Raw genomic sequence first — 19,412 nt, 5'->3', positions numbered from 1 at the left:
ACCTCTGGAGATCCCCTAGTTCAAACCTCCTGCTCGAGCAGGATCCCCTAAAGCAGGTTACCCACGATGGCGTCCAAGTATTTTTGAATATCGCCAAGAATGGGGCCTCCACAGCCTCTCTGTACAATGTGATCCAGGCCTGTGTTGCTCTGTGTCTCTTTGTAACAGTGGTTTTGTTCCATTTCGCTGCTTTTGTGTGTCTTAAACCTATATTGTTTATAAGGAGGATGAAGATCAGAAAAAAAAAAAAGGAAAAAGGGAACTCAGTAAGCAATGCTCTTGTAGAGGGCTGAGTGTAAACAGGCATGAAAAACACAGCCCTTAGCATGAGACCAGACAGGAGCATCTTCTCCTGGTCGGTATGGCAGCAAGGACATCAGCTCTATTTTAGACCACTTGAAATGGGGAAGTTGGTAGAAGTTGTAGAATCTGTGATGACGAGCAGGCATCTGAACACTTCCTGAACAGATTGTAGTTTTTTTTTGGTTGGTTGGTTTTTTTTGTTGTTGGGGTTTTTTTTTTTTTTTTTTTTTTTGAGTGTTTCAGGTGTAGGGGCTACCTCACATCTTCTCTCCATTTTTCCCAGAGGGAGCTCTCTTTGTACTAATATTGCATTTATTTTTCATTTCCTTCATGAATATTTTTAGCCTTTAAATAACTCTTGTTGTATCTTCAAAGTGCACTATGCTGCCTTACACTTTTCTAGGACCTCTTTGCTCCTTCATCATCTATATTTCCTAGATGTAACATACACTTTAATTTTATGAATAAATTCAGTTTTCATCAAGTTTTCTTTTTTCTTTTTATTTTGGCACTGACTTGTGCCTTTAGTAGAAGTCACCTCTCAGAGTAGCGGTAGGGAAGGCTTCCTATTTGAGATGTTCATCTTCTGGCTATAGATTGCATTACAGTTCTGGCCACTTCTCAGAAGCCACAGTTCAGCCAGACAAAAGTAGCAGAATTTCCAGAATTCATAGTACCATAATTAAAATAAGATAAAGTGGTATCTACCTTATAATATGGAGATCAACGATCAGCTACTACTGTTTCCCTCATAGCATTAAGAAATATGTGAGGAAGAAGTATGCCCAGATAAAACTTTGTGCACTCTTCCATCCTGTTGAAACAGTATCTTCCCTTCTCTCAAGGTTCTGAATACGTTATATTAACATCTATTTCTACCAGATGGAAACATACCTAATTTGTATTTGCTTATCTTTTTATAAGACAAGATAAGATCTGAGTTGGGAAAGAGAGCCAGAAAGAACATTCCTAATATTTTACAAAGCTTAAGAAAATCCTGTGACTGAAGTAAGGAAAAGCACAAGCTAATTATTGAGCCAACATTACATGCTGCTCAGTTGACCTTCATGACACTGCCTCCCAAATTCCACTACTGAATTTAATTTTTTAAGTCTCTGTCTATTTTTTGGCAGATGTGCTAGTGTACGAGTTCTAGAAGACTTCTTTCCCTGGGCACTTCTGTTCTATATTTTTAATTTATATAATTTTGAGAAAAAAAAAACAGTAACTCTACTAGAACACGAATGAGCTGAGATATAAAAGGTTGTTTTTTCATTTGTACTTGTTCATGCATGTAGCAAGCTCTAGGAAAACCATTTAAGCTAAAATATTCGATATTGAAAAGAACCTGTTTGTGGGATTTGAAAGAAATCTAAGACTATAGTTTTGGGAATTTAATCTAAGTAACTGTTTTTTTCATCTGAAGGTTATTCTTCATTATAGGAAACAATGACAAATGGTAAAATTCAATATATTGCATAGCAATAAAATAGTGAAAAAAATCTGTCACATTTGATCTGTGGTTAGCCTGAGGAACATGTGAGCACCTTAAGACCGTGCAACAGCTTTTTACTTGAGGTCTGTGATGAAAAGATTTTGAGAAATAATTTTGTAGGTTTCATTTTGTCGTAAGGAAAGGCTTTTGTGCCAAAATATTTATTTATTTATTTTACTGGGATATATTTAATTTTGCAGCTACAAGTTGATCTGAAGTTCCTGGTTTTATGGGACAAGACAATCTTCTGTTAGCAGTTAAAAATCTTCCGTTAGCAGTTCAAAGATACAAAGATGTATCAAACATAAGACTTTGTAATTATTGTATTTCTTCTTGGATAAAAATTATCCTGTAAGAAAAGAGTACATTTTAATCAATCGTATGATAATTCTCCCTTTACAAATTCTCCTCCTTTTTTTTTTTTTTTTACATTTCTTCTGTCAAATGTCAATAACATTAATTTACCTCTTTCTTTTGTCTGTGTTTTGCTTACATGGCTTAAGTGGTCAGTTAATTCTTTAAAGTTTGTTGTACTTTATAAAGATTTAGCACTGGCTTTCGGGTGCATTAGCTTTCTGGCTACTACATATCTACATGATATGTATTAGAAAAATCAGTGTCAAGACAGAAGGAATAACATTGGAAAATATGGGTGGACCATACACAGTCAGCCTGTGAATAAATGTGTTCCAAAAGTAGGTGGAAAATTAGCATGTTTTCCTAAACTGAGCTCTCAGAGAGAGCCCTTTTTGTATAGTAAGCCATGCTTCTGAAATGGTTTTATTATCACTTTCAACTAAGAAACATAAGCAAGACTTCATATGTCTGTAGCTAGCTAGCTGTGTTTTAAATCACAAAAATGAATACACTTGCTCTTAAAGAAATGCAGAGACAGGACGAAATACTTGAGACAAAACAGGAATATGGAGCTAAAAGGAGAAATCCTGGTCTTAAGCAGTGCTCTGGGATATCTGGCAGGCATTTTATTAAACCCATGTATAAGCTTATGAAGCACCATATAAAAAGCCAGATATTTTGCATGTCCGGCTCCTAGGAGAATGCAGCTCCAAAACCTTTTTTAGTCAATCTGGGAAGTGAGGTTCAAAGTATCACTTATTCATCACCTTTTTACACCTGCTTGCTGCTTTGAAAGACAGCTACATGTGTAACTCCCTCGCTCCTTCCTCTTATTTATTTATTTACAGAGGACTCAGTATTCCCACATTAGCTGACCGAATTACCAACATGTCATTACTGGGATGGATGTGGCTGTGCAGGCAAGGCACCGCTCTGTTAACTTCCTCGGTGATCATTTACAATGGAGCTCTGCACTTAATATTAGATTAAATACTCTTAAGTTATGCTACACCAGCTTTGTATAGCATCCTGCTTGAAGGCTATGTGTGAGGACTGCTACATCACTAAATCAGAAGGGGACAGGTTTACTATTTTTAAGTGTGGAGCTCTGTTTTTAAGCCATTGATGGTTTCAGCCTTTTCTTCAGACAGAGGTGAATTTAAAAAATCAAAATGCAAGGAACAATACAGACACTAAGTTTTTCCTAGGTCGCAGGAAATACTACGCTTTATAGATGCTTTCCATTTCTGGCTCAGAAACATTAGGTTTATCTCAATTTTGGTCTTTAAAAATTCCAACCTATAATTAATATGTGCTGAAAGGCTTAGAGAAGTGATAGGTTTTTTTTTCTTCATTCATTTCCTTTTTTTCTTCTCTCCTGTATTTATTTATTCCAAAATATCATACACTAAGTTTTTCTAAAGTCTGCATGATACAACTGTACTGTTTATAATATTAAAAGTGAGGATGCACTGTGTTACTCAGTGATAATAATGTCATTTTTAAGTGTTGATGGGACAAATTTTTATATTGAAAAATTACTTTGATAAAAATTACCTTTATTGTTCCTGTCAATAACAGATATTTTCAGACTGCAAGAAGGAAGGATTGCCTACAGCTTTATTTTAAAACCTTTTATAAGGTTTTAAGTAAAAAACTTCCTTAACTTCATTAAATAATGATGCAAAATATCAGGATAGTTACCAATGGAGAGAGATATTTTTTTCTTTCTGCACAAAATATATGTTGAACCTTTCTGAAATCTCAAGCTACTTCCAGGTGAGCTACAGAAAATACAGAGCATATAATTTGCTTCTGGATTGTAAAAAATGCCTGTTGAATGTGTGTTGTGCTTCAATGTCCAGACCTCCAAGGCAGCACACTTCTTTTTGTTTTTATTGCTGCTATGTTTCTTCAAAGCATCCAGTATTTATTAACATGTGGCATTTCTGTGTTCATTGTTTGAACAAAAATAGCTCGATTTGATGAATGTCAGATGTAGAGTGGTTATTTCCCTACTAAGTTTAAGAACAAATCTGTTTCTAACAATAGATATTGCTTTCCATAATTCAGATAATTGATGCAGCGTGTACTCATAGATTGTCTGCAATTTTTAAGAAGACTTTTACATTTAAAAAGGAAAAAGTGCAGATTAAAGCAACACTCCCTTCCTCTGTACCTATGTTGATGCTGTCCTGTAGTGTGTGTGTGTGAATCTGTAGCAAATGTGCATAAAGGATATATATTCCTCATATTTAACAGTATAAAACAAAAAAATACAGATAATCTCAGGAGATGTGGGATTGAACCAATCATGAATGTATAAAAAAAGAGTACTCCTTAAGCTTGCTGAACTGAGCCATGATTTCAAGTTGCTCCCTTCAGGACAAGATTAGAGTTATCAGGCTTTGTAAACCTCAAGTGCTGAATGGTACCAGTTTCATATTTGTGTTTCATAGTCCTTTCCCTGCATGACTCTCCTGGGAAGCTAATGTGTCTGTTGAGACTCTGTGGACTGCAGTACCTAAGAAGTGGTAAAGACCATTTAATTTCAGTGATACTGGCGATTTGCATGAATGTGTATTAAAAAATCTGTTGGGGCATAGGTCTGCTCTAACCAACTTTGCTGTTTTTCAAACAACTTTCTGTGTAAAGGTCAGAGTTGGTCACCAATATTCAAGTCACAGCCACGGATAAGAGTTCTTCCTTCTACATCTGTAAAACACATTGACCTTCTTTTTCAGATGTGAATATGGCTACAGTTACCAGTCTTTTTTGTCTTGAAATTAAATACAAATAGTATTTACTTTTTTCTTTCTTTTAATTTTAGCATCTTACACTATCTATCTGTGATCTAAAATTGTGTCTTTTCGAGTGGTGATTTGAGAAGAAAATTTGCTATTGTGCATTTTAATCTGGAGGATTTCATAACACTGCATTAGATTTAAATTTTCACTCTTTGTTCACTCAGATATTTACACCATCTTTCTTTCCTCTTTCTTTCTCTCTCTTTCAGTAATGCTGTGGTTGAGGGTTGTGTAAAGCTGCACACTAACTTTTGTGACAAGGAATCTTACCTCTTGGATCAGATTCCAGTCAACTTGGTACCATTTAGAACTGTCCCAAAGCAATCCTTTTATGCTTTTTTTCTCTTTAACCTGGCACGCCCGTAAATTAGCAAAGGAGACAGATTTTTTTTTTTTTTTTAAGGCTAAACAACTTTGTAGGTTGGTTAAAGATTGTTTACAGAAACTGTATACTTTTGTTTTAAAGAAGTTTTACATTACTGTTATGGTAGACACTGCAGAGTAAGTCTAAATAAACACTTTTCTGAGGTAAAATTAGGGACTATGTATGAACTGTTGTGTAGCATCCAACTTAGAACTGTTGGCCAATTTACATGTAATAGTTGTTCAGGTTTGTTAGCGATGGTATTGCATGCTTGATGCTTGTTAAACAATGCAGCTTATTGCTTCTTCTCTCTCTGTCTCTCTCTCTTTTTTTTAAACAGGATACTCCTAAAATAAATTGATGACCCTTTAGAAACTTTCCAAGTTAAAGCTCATATTTAGCTGTTGCTAGGAAGCTGGCTGATTTATCCATATCGTGAGATCATGCAAAGCTTCTTAAAATAACTTCTTGAAATAGTTAACTCTTAATAAAGCAAAAATGATCTTCCATTTTTAATCTCTGAATGCCATTTTTCATGTTAATTATTTTCTCAGCTCTTCTAGTCACATTTTTGCCCTCATCTTAGCACGCTTTTCAAATCATATTTTTTGTCCCACTGATTTATACAAACATGTTATTATGTTCTTAGTCCTGTGCACAGGTATATATTGCTGGCAAGAGATGCATTTTAACACTTTCAGTGTAGGAACATGGACATAACTTACATCTGCATTGCTCCACGTGATCCCAGACTCCGACTGCTGGCTGGAAGAGCAGAGCTGCTGCCTGTGCTCTGCAGCGGTTCCCTACTCATAAGATATTGCTGAAGAGCCCATTTGTTTTCAGGTGCCAGCCAGACCTCAGCTATTTGAGCAGCGCTGGCAGCTCAGTGATTCTGGCAGGCAGCATTTCTGGATTTTATTTCCATTTATTAAATCTGCCAGGATTCTGATAGGGCTTTAGCACTGAAATGAACTTTACTTATAAACAAACACCTGTGTTTACGGGTCGTTTCACTGTGGAAACAGACGAGCAGCTTGCTACTCTTCAACAGTGAATTTCACATTATTAATGGGAGGTTTTTGCCATAAAGTCGCCAGTGGTGACTATTTATTCTGTGTTCAATACAGTGAGTGAGCCCTCACAGGGCTCGCAGTGGGCATGGTGCTGCTGCCTCAGCAGCGTGCTGGCTCTCCCAGCCTCACACATAACCTGCAGGCCTAAAGCTGCCACTCAGAAGGAAATATTTTTCAGAAACAGTGCTGAAGTGAGTTTCGTAAACTAATTTCCCTGTCTGCCCAAATAGTTTGTGCCTGAGAGCGTGGGACTGTCGTTCCCTAAGGCCTTTTCCTTCACAGCAGCTTGTGAGGGCGCAGCAATAACCGTGTGTGCTGTGCGCAGCTCCAGGGTCAACAGTGGGATGTGGGATTATGGTGGAGACCACGCTTTATGTCAGGTCACACCTTGTATTAGTGAACGCTCATTTTCTCCATTTTTGGTTTTTGATTGATAGAAAATGGTGACTCTGTGTCCTTGTCTGGATGAAGTGCTAAAAATACAGGAGTCTGCTCTGTGTGATTGACAGCATAACTGGTGAGAAAGAAAAAGAAACTGAAAAGTGCCAGAAATTAGGTACCAAGAGTACAGAATGAAACTAATTGTTTTGAAACCAAGGAACTCAATAGTAGAAAGAATAAATTACTTTCATTTGCATCTCAGAGTAATTCTGAATACGGAGTATCCTAATGTTAAGTATTTGATGTTTTAGGCTCCTCTGGTGAACTGAGGTCTATAGGAGGGTATTTCCTGAGAACCAGTCTCCAATATTTATATTGTGAAACAACATATTAACTTTGTTAAGTACTTTGTAGTATGATTTCAAAACTGATTTTACTTTTTTTTTTTTTTTAATTACATTGTCATCAAAGTCAAACTGGAAAGCCATTAACAACGTTGATTACTTCTGGCCTCCTTTGTACACATAGTTGGAAAAGCCTTCAAAATAAATGATATAAAATGGTGAGGGGTTCAGGGGCCTGGTGCAAAGGTTGGAACTGTGATTTATTAGGAGCTATTATAAAGTAGCAGAGCAGGGCCCCTTGCCTCCCAAAAGGGACCCCCCCACACGGTGCTGGTCTCTGGCTTACTAGTTTCTACTGTGCTTTTCACAAGCTTTTCTGTGCAGCATCTGAGTCCCATCTTGTCACAGTGGCTCATGCACTGTGCCCCACTTCCATCGCTCAGAGGGCAGTAAAGTTGGGAACAGCCCTGGTAGCACGATTTCTCCCAAAAGCTGAATCTGGCAATGTTATAAGAATTAGTGGTTTGACTGTATCATGTGCCAAGTACCCGTTTCTCTTGCTAGTTTTGGAAGGACATGAAGGAGATCAGCACTTTTTAAGGTTATAAGCATGCATGAGAAAAGTCGAAGGGTTATTGTTGAAGTGATTTCTACTCTTGGCAGCAGGAGGAAAAAGCAGAATGTCACACAGCAGCCAGCAGATTATACTATGAAGAATGTATATGCTCATAGTAATGAATTATCTCCCCAGTCTGACACACAGTTTATCCTTTTATTTATTTATTTTGAGCTTCTACTCACAATCTATCAAAACAGACTATAAAAGTATGTGTTTCACTGTGGTATTTCTGGCAGTGAGCAGATGGCATGGGTGTTTTACTGTATGTTTTTTAATGTATTTACAGATGCAGCAGCTTGAGAGACAAGTTATAGATGCTGATCGTCAGGCAGAGAGGGCTTTTCAGCAGGTATATCAACATGAAAAATGTCTCTGCTAGCTATGTGCATGTTAAGGCATTGTTACCAAGGGAGAATTAGAAAATCGCTGTTTTTCTTAAGTACTCTTTAAAAAAAAGAAGATAGTTTCTTAAATTTATTGATCTGTCTGACTGGAAGCAGATAGAACCGCTTCACTCGCTATCAAGTTCAGAGTTTTGTCTATAGTAAAGTCAAAGCCAAAAGAAAAAAGTCCAGAATAGGTGCATGTAGTGAACCTGCATGTTGCTGTATAATATTTTTTTCTTCTTCGCTCATACGTCATAATTTGGTCATAGATTGGTATTACATCATAAGTTGGTATTGATGGAAGTAAAAACAAAAAGAAGAGGAAACATTAACCTCCTTTAAAAAATCTTCCTTAAAAAGGCTATCCAATACAGTCAGTAAATAGGATTGTTATGTTGTTCACCATTCTTGTAATAAATTATGTTGTGTAGAGAAAGAGGTTGCTTCTGCATATTTAACCAAATTTTCCTTTTGATTTCAGGTGACAGATATATATATTGCAGTCATTTTATAAACATATCTGTAGAACCCTCTAAAAATTCTAGGATCAGATAGATGTAGGAACAGATGAAAATTGTAAGAATACAAACCTTCATGTACTAATTCATAGTTAGAACATGCTTCTTACTATGAGCTGGGTATTTTAGCCATTTTTATGTGTGTGTGTGTAAAAAATTTGCATTTCTCCAAATACTGTGTTTTGATATGAATGTCTATATATTAAAATGATGTTATGTTTAACCTACCAAATAGGTTCAGGTTATGGAAGAAAAATTAAAAGCCGCTAATGTTCAAACAAGTGAATCAGAAACCAGGTTGTATAAGAGGTGTCAAGATCTAGAGATGCTGATACAAGAGAAAAATGACACAATACAAAAACTGGAGCAACAGCTTGAAGAACAGGTTAGAAAAAACTATGTTTTAAAAAATGAGCAGCAATTTCTTTTTCAATTATGCAAAAGGAAAGAAAATACTTAAGATTAATAGAGGACAGAAAAGTTTAGAGTTATTTTTATTGTTTGATTAAGGAGTTTCCTATTAAGAAATCATCTGAATAAGTTTTATTCACTTGCAAACTGTGTGCTGGCTTCCTTTAAAGACATATTTGATTCAATTTTTAAGAGCAACAGCAGCCTCTATGAAGTGCCAAGGAGGCCGAATTATTTAAAGCAAACTCTAGAAGATACTAGTCAGTCAAAAATACTCAGTGAAAACTGCTTTTGTCGTTTTTTTCAGAAGCAAATAAGACTACAGGAAGCTAAAATCATAGAAGAAAAAGCAGCTAAAATAAAAGAATGGGTGACAGTCAAACTCCATGAGGTACGACTCTTGTGACAGTATTTGTAATACACATCTGACTTGTATCATATTTTATTTTCTATGGCCGAGTGTGTTCTTAGTCAAGAATAGCTTCAGGACCAAAAGAGACCAGCTGTGTCCCTGATTTCTCTGCTGTGATGAGATCCCTTTTCCTGCCTTAGGTTGCCAGCTTCCATATCAGTTGTGCTCTTTCTCTTCCTTACATTTAGATTAAGTTTATAATTGCCCACCTATAAGAGTTAAAATCCTACTCTTCTCTGATTAACTTCTCTGGTTAACCAGTTAAAAGCCGTTCAAGTTATGATACTACTTTTAACTAGGAAGCTAGAAATAACACATACCATTAGACTGTGAGGGGAGATTTTAAAGTCATTTAATAAAAAGTGCCGTTGCATTTAATCAAATATTAATATATAAATAGAAGTATTTTATTAGTTAGTTATTAGTTAGTTATATTAATAAAAGTATTTATTCAGTTTGCAAGGTCCAAAGACCCAATCCAGTTTTGCAAGGTTTCTAGGTGCCACTCACTGGGGAGAGGAACCAATGGCTCCTTGTTTGTGATATGGGACAGACAGATTCAAATCTTTTCTTTGCCTAATTTGGAGCAGGAGTTTGAACCAAGGCCTCTTACTTCCTGGCAGTGGGCTATAGCCATGGGATGTTAAGGTTTTGTTCTTCCCATAGAAGTTCTGCTCTGTATAATCTTATTTGATACATATTTTCTTTGATTTTGATGTGGAGTAGCAGGACGCATTAGGAGCAAAAGTTTGCTTTGCTTTTTTTAAAAAATATCCAAACCAACACAGTTTTTTTTTTTATTGTTATTATTATTTGGGCTTTTAAAAACAGTCTTGAGTTTGCACGGTTGAGGAATGATTTTATTAGAGCAAATGTTGTAGCGCAAATAATTAATCATTACAGGTAATTTCATTTGTTTTCAGTGAACAAAACGTGGGATTGAGGGAAATAGCAGAGCGGAGTTTACCACCTGAAATAGCTTCATCTTCAGAAATCAAAAGTTCAGATTAAAATCTAGATGATGTAATGGCTTTTAAAATTGTTTTACCAATGGATGAGCTTAATTTATATGCTTTCAGTTAGAAGTGGAAAATCAGAACCTTCGTTTGATGAACCAAAAGCAAACCAAAGAGATGAAAACAGTGCAATCTAAACTGCAAGGTAAATGGTACAAGTCTTTAAAAACTTCTCTATGTATGGCATACTTATGACCCTGTCCTAATAATTTATGCATCTAGGTAATTGAAATACTGCAGAAAACGTCAAAGATTTAAATGAATATTTATTTACTGATCTCAGAGTGATTTTACACAAGGGTGTTAGGTAAGCAATAACAGAATTTTTATTAAAATGACAAGTAAACAAACCACAAGGGGGTTTTGCAGGGCAAATAGGTATTTCCCTTTCTATTATTGAACAGGTTTTGCAAGTTGTAATATTTGAGTGAATTTGTTTCAGGTCCTTACCTTCTTTTATAAATAATACAGGAGGCAATAAGATAGGATAGCAATGCTAAGGAATTTGACTACGGTGGTCAAAAACCTTCCTTCCTTCATTCCATACTCCAACAGATCAGTTCCTTCCTGACTGTATATAGTTAATTTTAAAAATACATAAAATTTGAATATGAGAAGGAGAAACATAGACGAGATCGGGCGTTTTCAGGGTGGTATGGCCGTAGGCATCCCAACTAACTTTGCGTTAATGGCAGTTTAATTTTGTTACGGTGTTAACCTGTTCACCAGCTGAGTCTCTCTGAAGAATCCCATAGTCCTCTCTGTAGCCATATAACTATGGCTATAACTGTGATGTTACTCTAGGTATCTTACTCTTACTTATTCTCTTTTCGGTCATTTAATTACACTTTTAACGGTTTGTAGGTAGGCTTTTGTTCCTGGATCTGCCACAGAACCGTTAAAAACATGGATAAACAGTATTGCCACATGCCAGTTTCTAGTAGAGCAGTTGTTACAAGGAAGACTGCATGCTCTTGGGGCAGTTAACTGTTTTGTGCTTTCAGCTCCTCTTGAAATCCAAGATATATTCCTTCTAAGAATTTTCCTTTTATATTTGCTGTAACACCTCCTTTTATCTGAAGGAAAGGCCATCACATATTGTAGTGCAGTTGTTAAAGAGTCTTTCGCATATTGTATATACTATACTATTGTATATACAATCTATACACTTAATTTCAGTCATAGCAGAATGAAATTGGGTATTTTCACTGTGTTTTCAGACTGTAATAAATGCTTGTTTTATATATTATTGTAATAGAATTGTTAAAAGAAAGTTTTAATTTTTTTCTATACTAGAAAATATGGGGAGGTATCAGACGGTCATTTCTGAAAAGAATTATTTAATTATCTCTCAGTTAAATTTTAGCTATATGAAAAGAACTTTATGCTACAGCGTAAAGGAGGCTAGTAACATAGCTTACTGTAACCCACTGACACTGGATTTCTGAATTATTATTTTTTAGAAGCTACGAGCAAGAAATCGGTTATTCCAACCCAAAAACCTGGAGAAGGCCAGCGACTAAGCGGTTTGACTTTTGGGTGCTTTGCAAACCGAGCAAAAAGTCCTCAACCATCTCCTAAATTTGAAGAAATAAGGAAGTCGTCATCTAAAGAGTCAGACTACACTGAGAGCAAAAACATGCTAGGTATTTCATCAGCTATGCTGTCATTTTATTCTCACACAAGTGGAAAACTAAAGTTCACAACTATGTAGGTGTATCCAGACCAGCCTTCTTCAAAGCACATAGCAGCCCTCTCTATATATTGTTAATATGAAATCCTGCTGAGCATTAACTTCTCAGTAATGTCCCAAATGCCTTTTTTTGGCAGCATACATGAGAAGGGACCTTGTTCTGGGCCAGGTGAGGCTGCCTGTTCCCCAGCGCGAGCAGTGCTGTAGCCTTTCATGCCTATGTGGAGTCTCACTTTCCTCCCCATTCTGTGTTTTGTCTGTGCTCTCGCTGGTGTCTCAGTGTTAGCTCTGTGCCTTAGCTCAACAAGAGAAGCTCAATAAATGTTTGTTATTTTGATCAAGGACAGAAATATAAAAGGGAGTCCTAGGCATCTTTTTGCACCATTGTTTCTTATCTAAAGAAGAAAGAAACTCACTGATCAGTTCATACAGATTCTCTAGCCAGCCCTGAAGTCTTGTAATGCCAGGAAATTGATGTGCTGTTACATTATTACAAGCAGAAACAAGTCCACTGCCATGGACTAAATCTGGACTAAATTAAAACACTTTGCTTATCTAATCCACTCTAACCATATACAGCTACATAACGTTATCTAACTATATCACTAGTATCTAACAAGCTTTCCTAGGTGTCTTTGTGTAGAAAAGTCCTAGCTCTCACATCTGTTTTAACTCAGGTGAAGCATGTAGGCCTCACCTAACATTCTTCAAGCTATAGCTTTTTCTTATAAAACGAGGTAAAAGAAAATGCTCTTCATAAGCAAAGCATTTTAATATAGTATCTTTCCCTAAGCAGTTTTCATGAGCCCCTCTATGTATGTCAAGCATTCACCACAGGGAATGCAGTAATAGCTTACAGAAGGTATTTATGTATGTAAATACTATAGACGTGCTCAGAATACTCAATTTGTTAATGTGAATCTTTTCTCTTAAGCTTTAATCAGTAACTCATTATTTGTGATTTCATGGTTCATAATTATAATAATTTAACCAACTTTATACTTTTCTTTAAATTTAATAAAGCAGTTAAATACACATACTTAGAAGATATATATATTCTTCGGCCTATTTTTTCTTTTTCGAGGTTTCTTGTTTTCACACATACCAGTTTTATTTTAAAATTTGGCTCCACTAAGGTCATCCTTGTAGTTATTTCCATTTTTATTTTGGCTTTACCTTTAAACATAACAGTAAAGTGTGTTACTCTTCCTTGCCAAATAGTGTTAAAACTCCAGCTCCACTCAAAAATCTATAATATTTTCTAAAGGTTTATTACTTACAAAATCCCACAGTATAAAATGTGTTCATGTATTTAAAATGAACTTATTATTTGCAGACATGATGACAAAATCTTTTAGCAGCCAAGTGTGCTAAAGTAATTTTCTCCTGTTCATTGCACTTTTCTCCTAGAGAAGGATATCCTGGAAACTACCTTTGCGAGTCCTGCACATGACAGCAATAAAGGCCAGAAGTCATTGCCACCAAGTTCCCCTGGCCCAGAACAGAATAAAAATGCAAGAGTGAGCTATTCATCAAAAGATATAGACAGCGACATGTCAAAGACCTCCTGCACTACTGGTAGTGACTGGAGCTCAGATGAGGATGGAGGAGACAGTAAAGTATTAAAATCCAGGTGTGCTTCAACTCTCTCAAGCCACACATCCGAGGAGAACGCAAGGTACAGCAGAATGGGGAGTGAAATGTATTTGACAGCATCTGATGACAGCAGTTCTCTGTTTGAAGAAGAGAGCTTTGGTGTCCAAAGGACTCAGCACAAAAAGTTGTACTCCTGGCAGCAAGGGGCCCAGAGGAAAGGCCAGAACAATCTAGTGGGAAAGTGCAATTCAGACCTAAGCAAAAAGAAGGACCAAGATAGCTCTTCAGATGAACTGAACAAGAAATTTCAGTCTCAGAGACTAGATTATTCATCCTCATCCAGTGAGGCAAATACCCCAAGTCCAATTTTAACCCCTGCCCTAACACCTAAACACCCAATTCTTGCGACTTCTGCAGGTTCTCAAAGCATAGCAGTGTCAGATTCTCCCTCAAATTTGCCACCTCCAAAGTTACGGTCTCCCAATGTGCTTAGTATAAATTTAGCATCCGCGAAAAAGCATTTAAGCCAGCCCCAGCTGAGCTCTGACAGGATGTTTGGTAGAAACAGAAATGCTATAAGCATGATACGTCCATGGAGGCCTCAGGAAACAGACATTGACCTGGTGGATGGAGACGATACAGACATTTTAGAGAAAATGGAGATTGGCTGTGCTGAAGGAGTGTTCACCTATGACTGCACGGAAATGCAGAATGCTGAAACCCAGGAAACTTGCGACATGACAAAAAAGGGTGCTAGCAACAAACCTCCTACCCCTCCATTGCATCGATTTCCCTCCTGGGTAAGTATAATTTTAGATATTTTTCCTGCTAATGAAACTAATTTGTTCTTGTTCTTCTCTTTTATAATTATTCTTGCCTCTACCTTTCTCATTCTCTGGGTGGTGACAAAACAGAGTGATGCCTTAGCAGTGGCTAAGAGGACAAACTCAGAAGCAAGTTTGATTTGAAGCACAGCATTTAAAAACATAATCACTGTTTTTGCAGATAAGACAAATTTTACAGGGCAGCTGTAAGTTATACCTCTTCTTTTGTATGTACCCAATAAAGCAGTGCTTGAAACTGTACTTATTTAATTATTTATTTTAACATTAACAGAGCCTGAGTGCTGATTTCAGCACTTCGCTATAAGCAATGTACCATTCACAAGGTAGACAATAAGTCAACATAGGTCCGCTACTGTCTACAAAAGTTGTAAGGCCAAAAGAGAATTAGAATAGGAATATTACATAAAATCCAAAATTATCTTAGTCTAGACTCACTGATTTTGCAGTTCTATGGTCGCATTTACTATTCAGAGATGACGGATGCCTAACTTGAATGCCTTTGCTATGAATGTATTTTTTCATAATGGATTTTGTTATTGAGACTTGAACTGTTTTTTTTTTTGTGGAAAAGTTGCTTCCATAGTTCCATAGTGGTGATCTCTGGTCTTAACATTCAGTCTTCAGTATAAAATTGTCTTGCAATAGCTCCTTTGGCTCCTTTGCATTTTTTTTTTCTGCTTCTACAGGTGACACTGTTTTATGAACCATTTTATTGCATGGCTGTACTTATGCAAAGACTATAGTAAGTTTAAGTAGTAGAAGAATCATTGTTATGTTTTAATTATCTGCCATAAAATCTGTTCTGCTTTTATGTTAGGAAAGCAGAATATATGCTGTAGCCAAATCTGGCTTAAGGGTATCTGAAGCTTTCACCATGGAATCTCTTAACAAAAGTAAGTGATTTAGGTGCTCATTGTCTCATGAACTAAAAATTCTCTTCTTATGGTGATTTGTAAGAAAGGACCCAATCTCCCATGTTCCTCTAAGATATTTTTATGAAGATTAGTTTATCTGGTCTTTAAAATCTAGAAAATCAAACATCATCTTCCATTGTTTTATCTTATTTTGCTTGTTGACTATGTGGTGAATTTGTGTTTCGTTTACTCCGCTTTTCTTTGCAATTCATTCTGAAGATTCTCTACCAGGAATTGAGGTGACAGATAATACATTCAATTAAGGGGGTTAGTGATCATGACTACAGTTTATCCTTAAATAATCCTTAAAACACCTATAGATCTGGCATCTAGAACAAATCAGGAGTGGGTTCCCTTTTCATAACAGAGCAACACAGTGCAAGAAGCGACATTAAAATTTCATAAATTGGAGGGTAAAATAGGAAGATAATGTATACACAGCATGTTTCTTTTCTTAGGTGCCATTTCACTGTCTTCGTATTCCATATCTGGATTATATACATCTCTGATATATAAGAACATGACCACTCCAGTCTACACCACTTTGAAAGGAGTAAGTATATTGTTGCATATAAGGAGTTTTGAAGTAGCATTAGGCTTCACGTCTAAGAACTTGCTGTTTCACATTTGATTCTACCAGGCTAAAAGTGTCGTAAGATGGTTTTTAGAGATCGTAGAGCCCCAGAGGTAATGGAAATGTCAAACAGCTGGAAAAAAAAAATTGCTGCTTATAAAATGTTACCAGCCCCGGTCAGTTTTTCTTAGGTCTCTTGCTGTTTTTTTCCAAAGGCTTGTTAATTATTAAACAGAACCACATGGTGTTCAATGCCATAATTAAAAGTGTGTGTATGTAGAAATGTCCTTGTGTTCGTGCCAAGGCTGTTTATATCCAGATAGCCAGCAGCAACTAATCAGAGCATTGTTTGTTTTCTGGCAGCTTTTGTGATTTCAAAAGACCCAAGCCTTGAGCTACCTCGGTTTTCTAAGTGTGGGGGTGGCTGAGGATACAGAGGGCAGCGGGGAATTTAGCTGGATATTGATATTTGTGTGCTAAACCTTACAGGCCAAGTAAGAACAGTTTTGAATGTTGTAAAGTCAGCACAGCTCTGTCACAGTATGAAGGAAATGGCTGGTATCTGTCATGCGAGATTGCAAAGAATGTTGTGTTCATCTCTGCAGAAGGCAACTCAGATAAGCAACAGCCCCTTCATAGATGAATCTTCAGGATCTGAGGAAGAAGACAGCTCTCGGTCCAGCTCAAGGACTTCCGAGTCTGATTCCCGAAGCAGAAGTGGCCCAGGTAGTCCTCGGGCTATGAAAAGAGGTACATAAAAACTGTAAGAACAGGAGCAGATGAGAAGTCTGGAAAACTAGGCAGTTTGCAGTGTCTTCATTGAAACTGATTTCTTCCTTAAACAAAATGGGCATCTGAAATGTGGATCAAGGCTGTTAGCTCAGTTTTCAATTCCCAAATCTGTCCAAACAGGAGAAAGGACAGCTATACATTGTTTTCTTTATATTGCTGTAAGAATAGGTGAGTTTTTAAGGCATTAATCTAGTAGCTAGCTGTTGTCTTGAGAGAAAAGTGACTTTTCTGCTTAAAACAAAATGCTCCATTATGTCATATTCTCTGTCATGCCAAGGATTTCCTGTGACCTTGTACTACATGGAGGTAAAGTGACCCAAAAGAAAAGTAGCTGCCATCAGAAAAAAAAAAAATCTATATTCAAGTTTATTTAAAAACGTAACAGTTTAATCTGTCATCTGCCATTTCATGTAGTAAAGGACAGTGACTGCCTTATGATCCTGTGCAAAGGCTTAGTTGAAACACATGAATCCAGTAATGGTCTTTTTGTAAATGAACACAAATCTTACAGCTCTAGGCACTTATGTGATTCCATATGCAAAATGAAATAACATGCTTCACCACATAGAGATATAAAGTGTTTCCTCATGAGATGACAGTAACTTTTTCCTGAGAAGTGTTCTTCACAGAGTAGTATAAGTGAGACTCAGTTCACTGTTCATTAAGTGTATTAAGATCCTCCACTGTGCACTGCTTTGAAAATGCAGAATAAACTGCATTTAGTAGCACCAGTTATTCATGTTAAAACTCTCGCTAGACTCGCTAGAACTGAAAACAAAGAGTGGTTTTTTTTAGGACGAAAGCTAATAAAAACAATTATCAAATCTGAAATTTAGATTTTTTTTAGAGCATCTCTATTTAAAAAGAACATACTAATGTCAGAACAAGGCCACCCACATACAACTCACCTACAATTTAAATATATAATAGCTTAATGTTAGGTTTTTACTAAACAAGTAGTCACATAGGTACAGAGAGAAAATGAGAGAAAGGAGGAGGAGAAGTCATTTAGTTTGGTTAAAGATCTAGATTTTTTTCTAGAGAACTAATATGGTGTAAGTTCTGCAGGGATATTCTGATTTCACTTGTTTACAATATGATACATAAAAAATATAATCTTTCTTCTTTTAACTCAGGTGTATCACTGTCTTCTATGACCTCAGAAAGTGACTATGCTATTCCTCCAGATGCGTATTCAATAGATACAGACTATTCAGAGCCAGAGCAGAAACTTCCTAAAACCTCTTCCTCATCTAGTGATAATGGAAAAAACGTGAGTATAGTAGTTCCTTAAAGAATAAGTGTACCTGGTTGTGCTGTGCTCATGTTTCTGTACAAAGAATGATACCAAGTCTCTGTGTTCAGACTTGCTGACTCACAGACCGTATAACGATTATAAATACAAAAATATATCAACAGGAAGTTAGCCATAAGAAGGCTATAATAATTAAGGATAGTTCTGAGATTTTTATTAGGCAGGCAACTCCAGAAGACAATTGTCTGCTGATGAAAATAAATTATATTTTTTCTTCACAGAGCAAAACTTTGAACTCTGTTTTAATGGAGTTCACGGTAAATGTATGTCTGTGCAGAACTCTGAATCACAGTGCTCTGTATAAGTCTCTAGGTTAAGTCCCAAAGTCTGGAAAAATACACATATATTTACATCTTTTTTAATATATTTTAATATTAGTAGTTAGAAAGGGAAATCTGGAGTAATTTTATTACATTCTTCAAAATTCTGTGTAGTTCTGGGCATATTCTTTCATGCACTTTAATTATAAGTAGAGATATTAATTAGTTGTCCCACCTTCATGGCATTTGTCTTAATTGATGCTTATAAAAGCTATATACTGTCTCATAAACTACTGTAATTATGATTTAGCGTGGACTTTGAAACCATTAAAATGTGTGTGTGTGTATGTGTGTGTGTTGTGCTTTTCTACAAATCTCTGGAGGTTGCAGGTATATATGAATACTTTAGGTATATATGAATACTTTATTACTTTTTATCTTACAGGAACCTTTGGAAAAATCTGGATATCTATTAAAAATGGGCGGTAAAGTAAAGACCTGGAAACGACGGTGGTTTGTGCTTAAAGGAGGAGAATTACTATACTACAAATCTCCAGTAAGTGCATGTAACTTACTGCTGTTCAACATTAGCCTGTTTTACTGAATCTAAGACTGTTAGAAGGAAAATAAATGCATTCCTGGTGTATGAGCTATTAGACAGTAATTCAGTTCCTCAAGAGGCATACATGGTGCTTATGTTTAAATAGGAAACACTGAGCAAGATTAATGCTTAAATTAGTTCTATAATTATTTATTGCTATTTGGTGGCAGCTTAGGAGTATTTCTTTTTCCATTCTTTCCATTCAGAGTGACGTAATTCGAAAACCTCAAGGTCAAATTGAGCTAAATGCATCTAGCCACATTGAAAGGGGCGATGGGAAACAAACAATTCAGGTACCTGCTCTTCTCATTCTCTTTTTAATTCTTCTTTTTC

The 19,412-nt window shown here is 36.3% G+C and overlaps 1 protein-coding gene across 1 annotated transcript in view; it reads left to right on the top strand.

Annotated features, from left to right (window-relative positions):
- The window catches only part of PLEKHH2 (pleckstrin homology, MyTH4 and FERM domain containing H2), a 47,176-nt gene that overhangs the window by 9,191 nt on the left and 18,573 nt on the right, over positions 1 to 19,412 (top strand). Inside the window, exons 3-14 of the mRNA XM_088527401.1 lie at positions 8,033 to 8,095; positions 8,886 to 9,035; positions 9,369 to 9,452; positions 10,553 to 10,634; positions 11,953 to 12,135; positions 13,593 to 14,578; positions 15,441 to 15,516; positions 15,996 to 16,090; positions 16,717 to 16,861; positions 18,040 to 18,176; positions 18,924 to 19,034; positions 19,286 to 19,372. Coding sequence (XP_088383527.1) covers positions 8,033 to 8,095; positions 8,886 to 9,035; positions 9,369 to 9,452; positions 10,553 to 10,634; positions 11,953 to 12,135; positions 13,593 to 14,578; positions 15,441 to 15,516; positions 15,996 to 16,090; positions 16,717 to 16,861; positions 18,040 to 18,176; positions 18,924 to 19,034; positions 19,286 to 19,372 — 2,199 coding nt within the window. The remainder of the gene's footprint in view (positions 1 to 8,032; positions 8,096 to 8,885; positions 9,036 to 9,368; positions 9,453 to 10,552; positions 10,635 to 11,952; positions 12,136 to 13,592; positions 14,579 to 15,440; positions 15,517 to 15,995; positions 16,091 to 16,716; positions 16,862 to 18,039; positions 18,177 to 18,923; positions 19,035 to 19,285; positions 19,373 to 19,412) is intronic.

This window comes from Tinamus guttatus, unplaced genomic scaffold, assembly GCF_059628265.1.
Source record: "Tinamus guttatus ecotype Peru unplaced genomic scaffold, ASM5962826v1 Tinamus_guttatus_pri_ptg000286l, whole genome shotgun sequence".
NCBI lineage: Eukaryota > Metazoa > Chordata > Aves > Tinamiformes > Tinamidae > Tinamus > Tinamus guttatus.
Note: the sequence above shows the minus strand (reverse complement) of the source record. Positions and strands in the feature narration are given on the sequence as shown.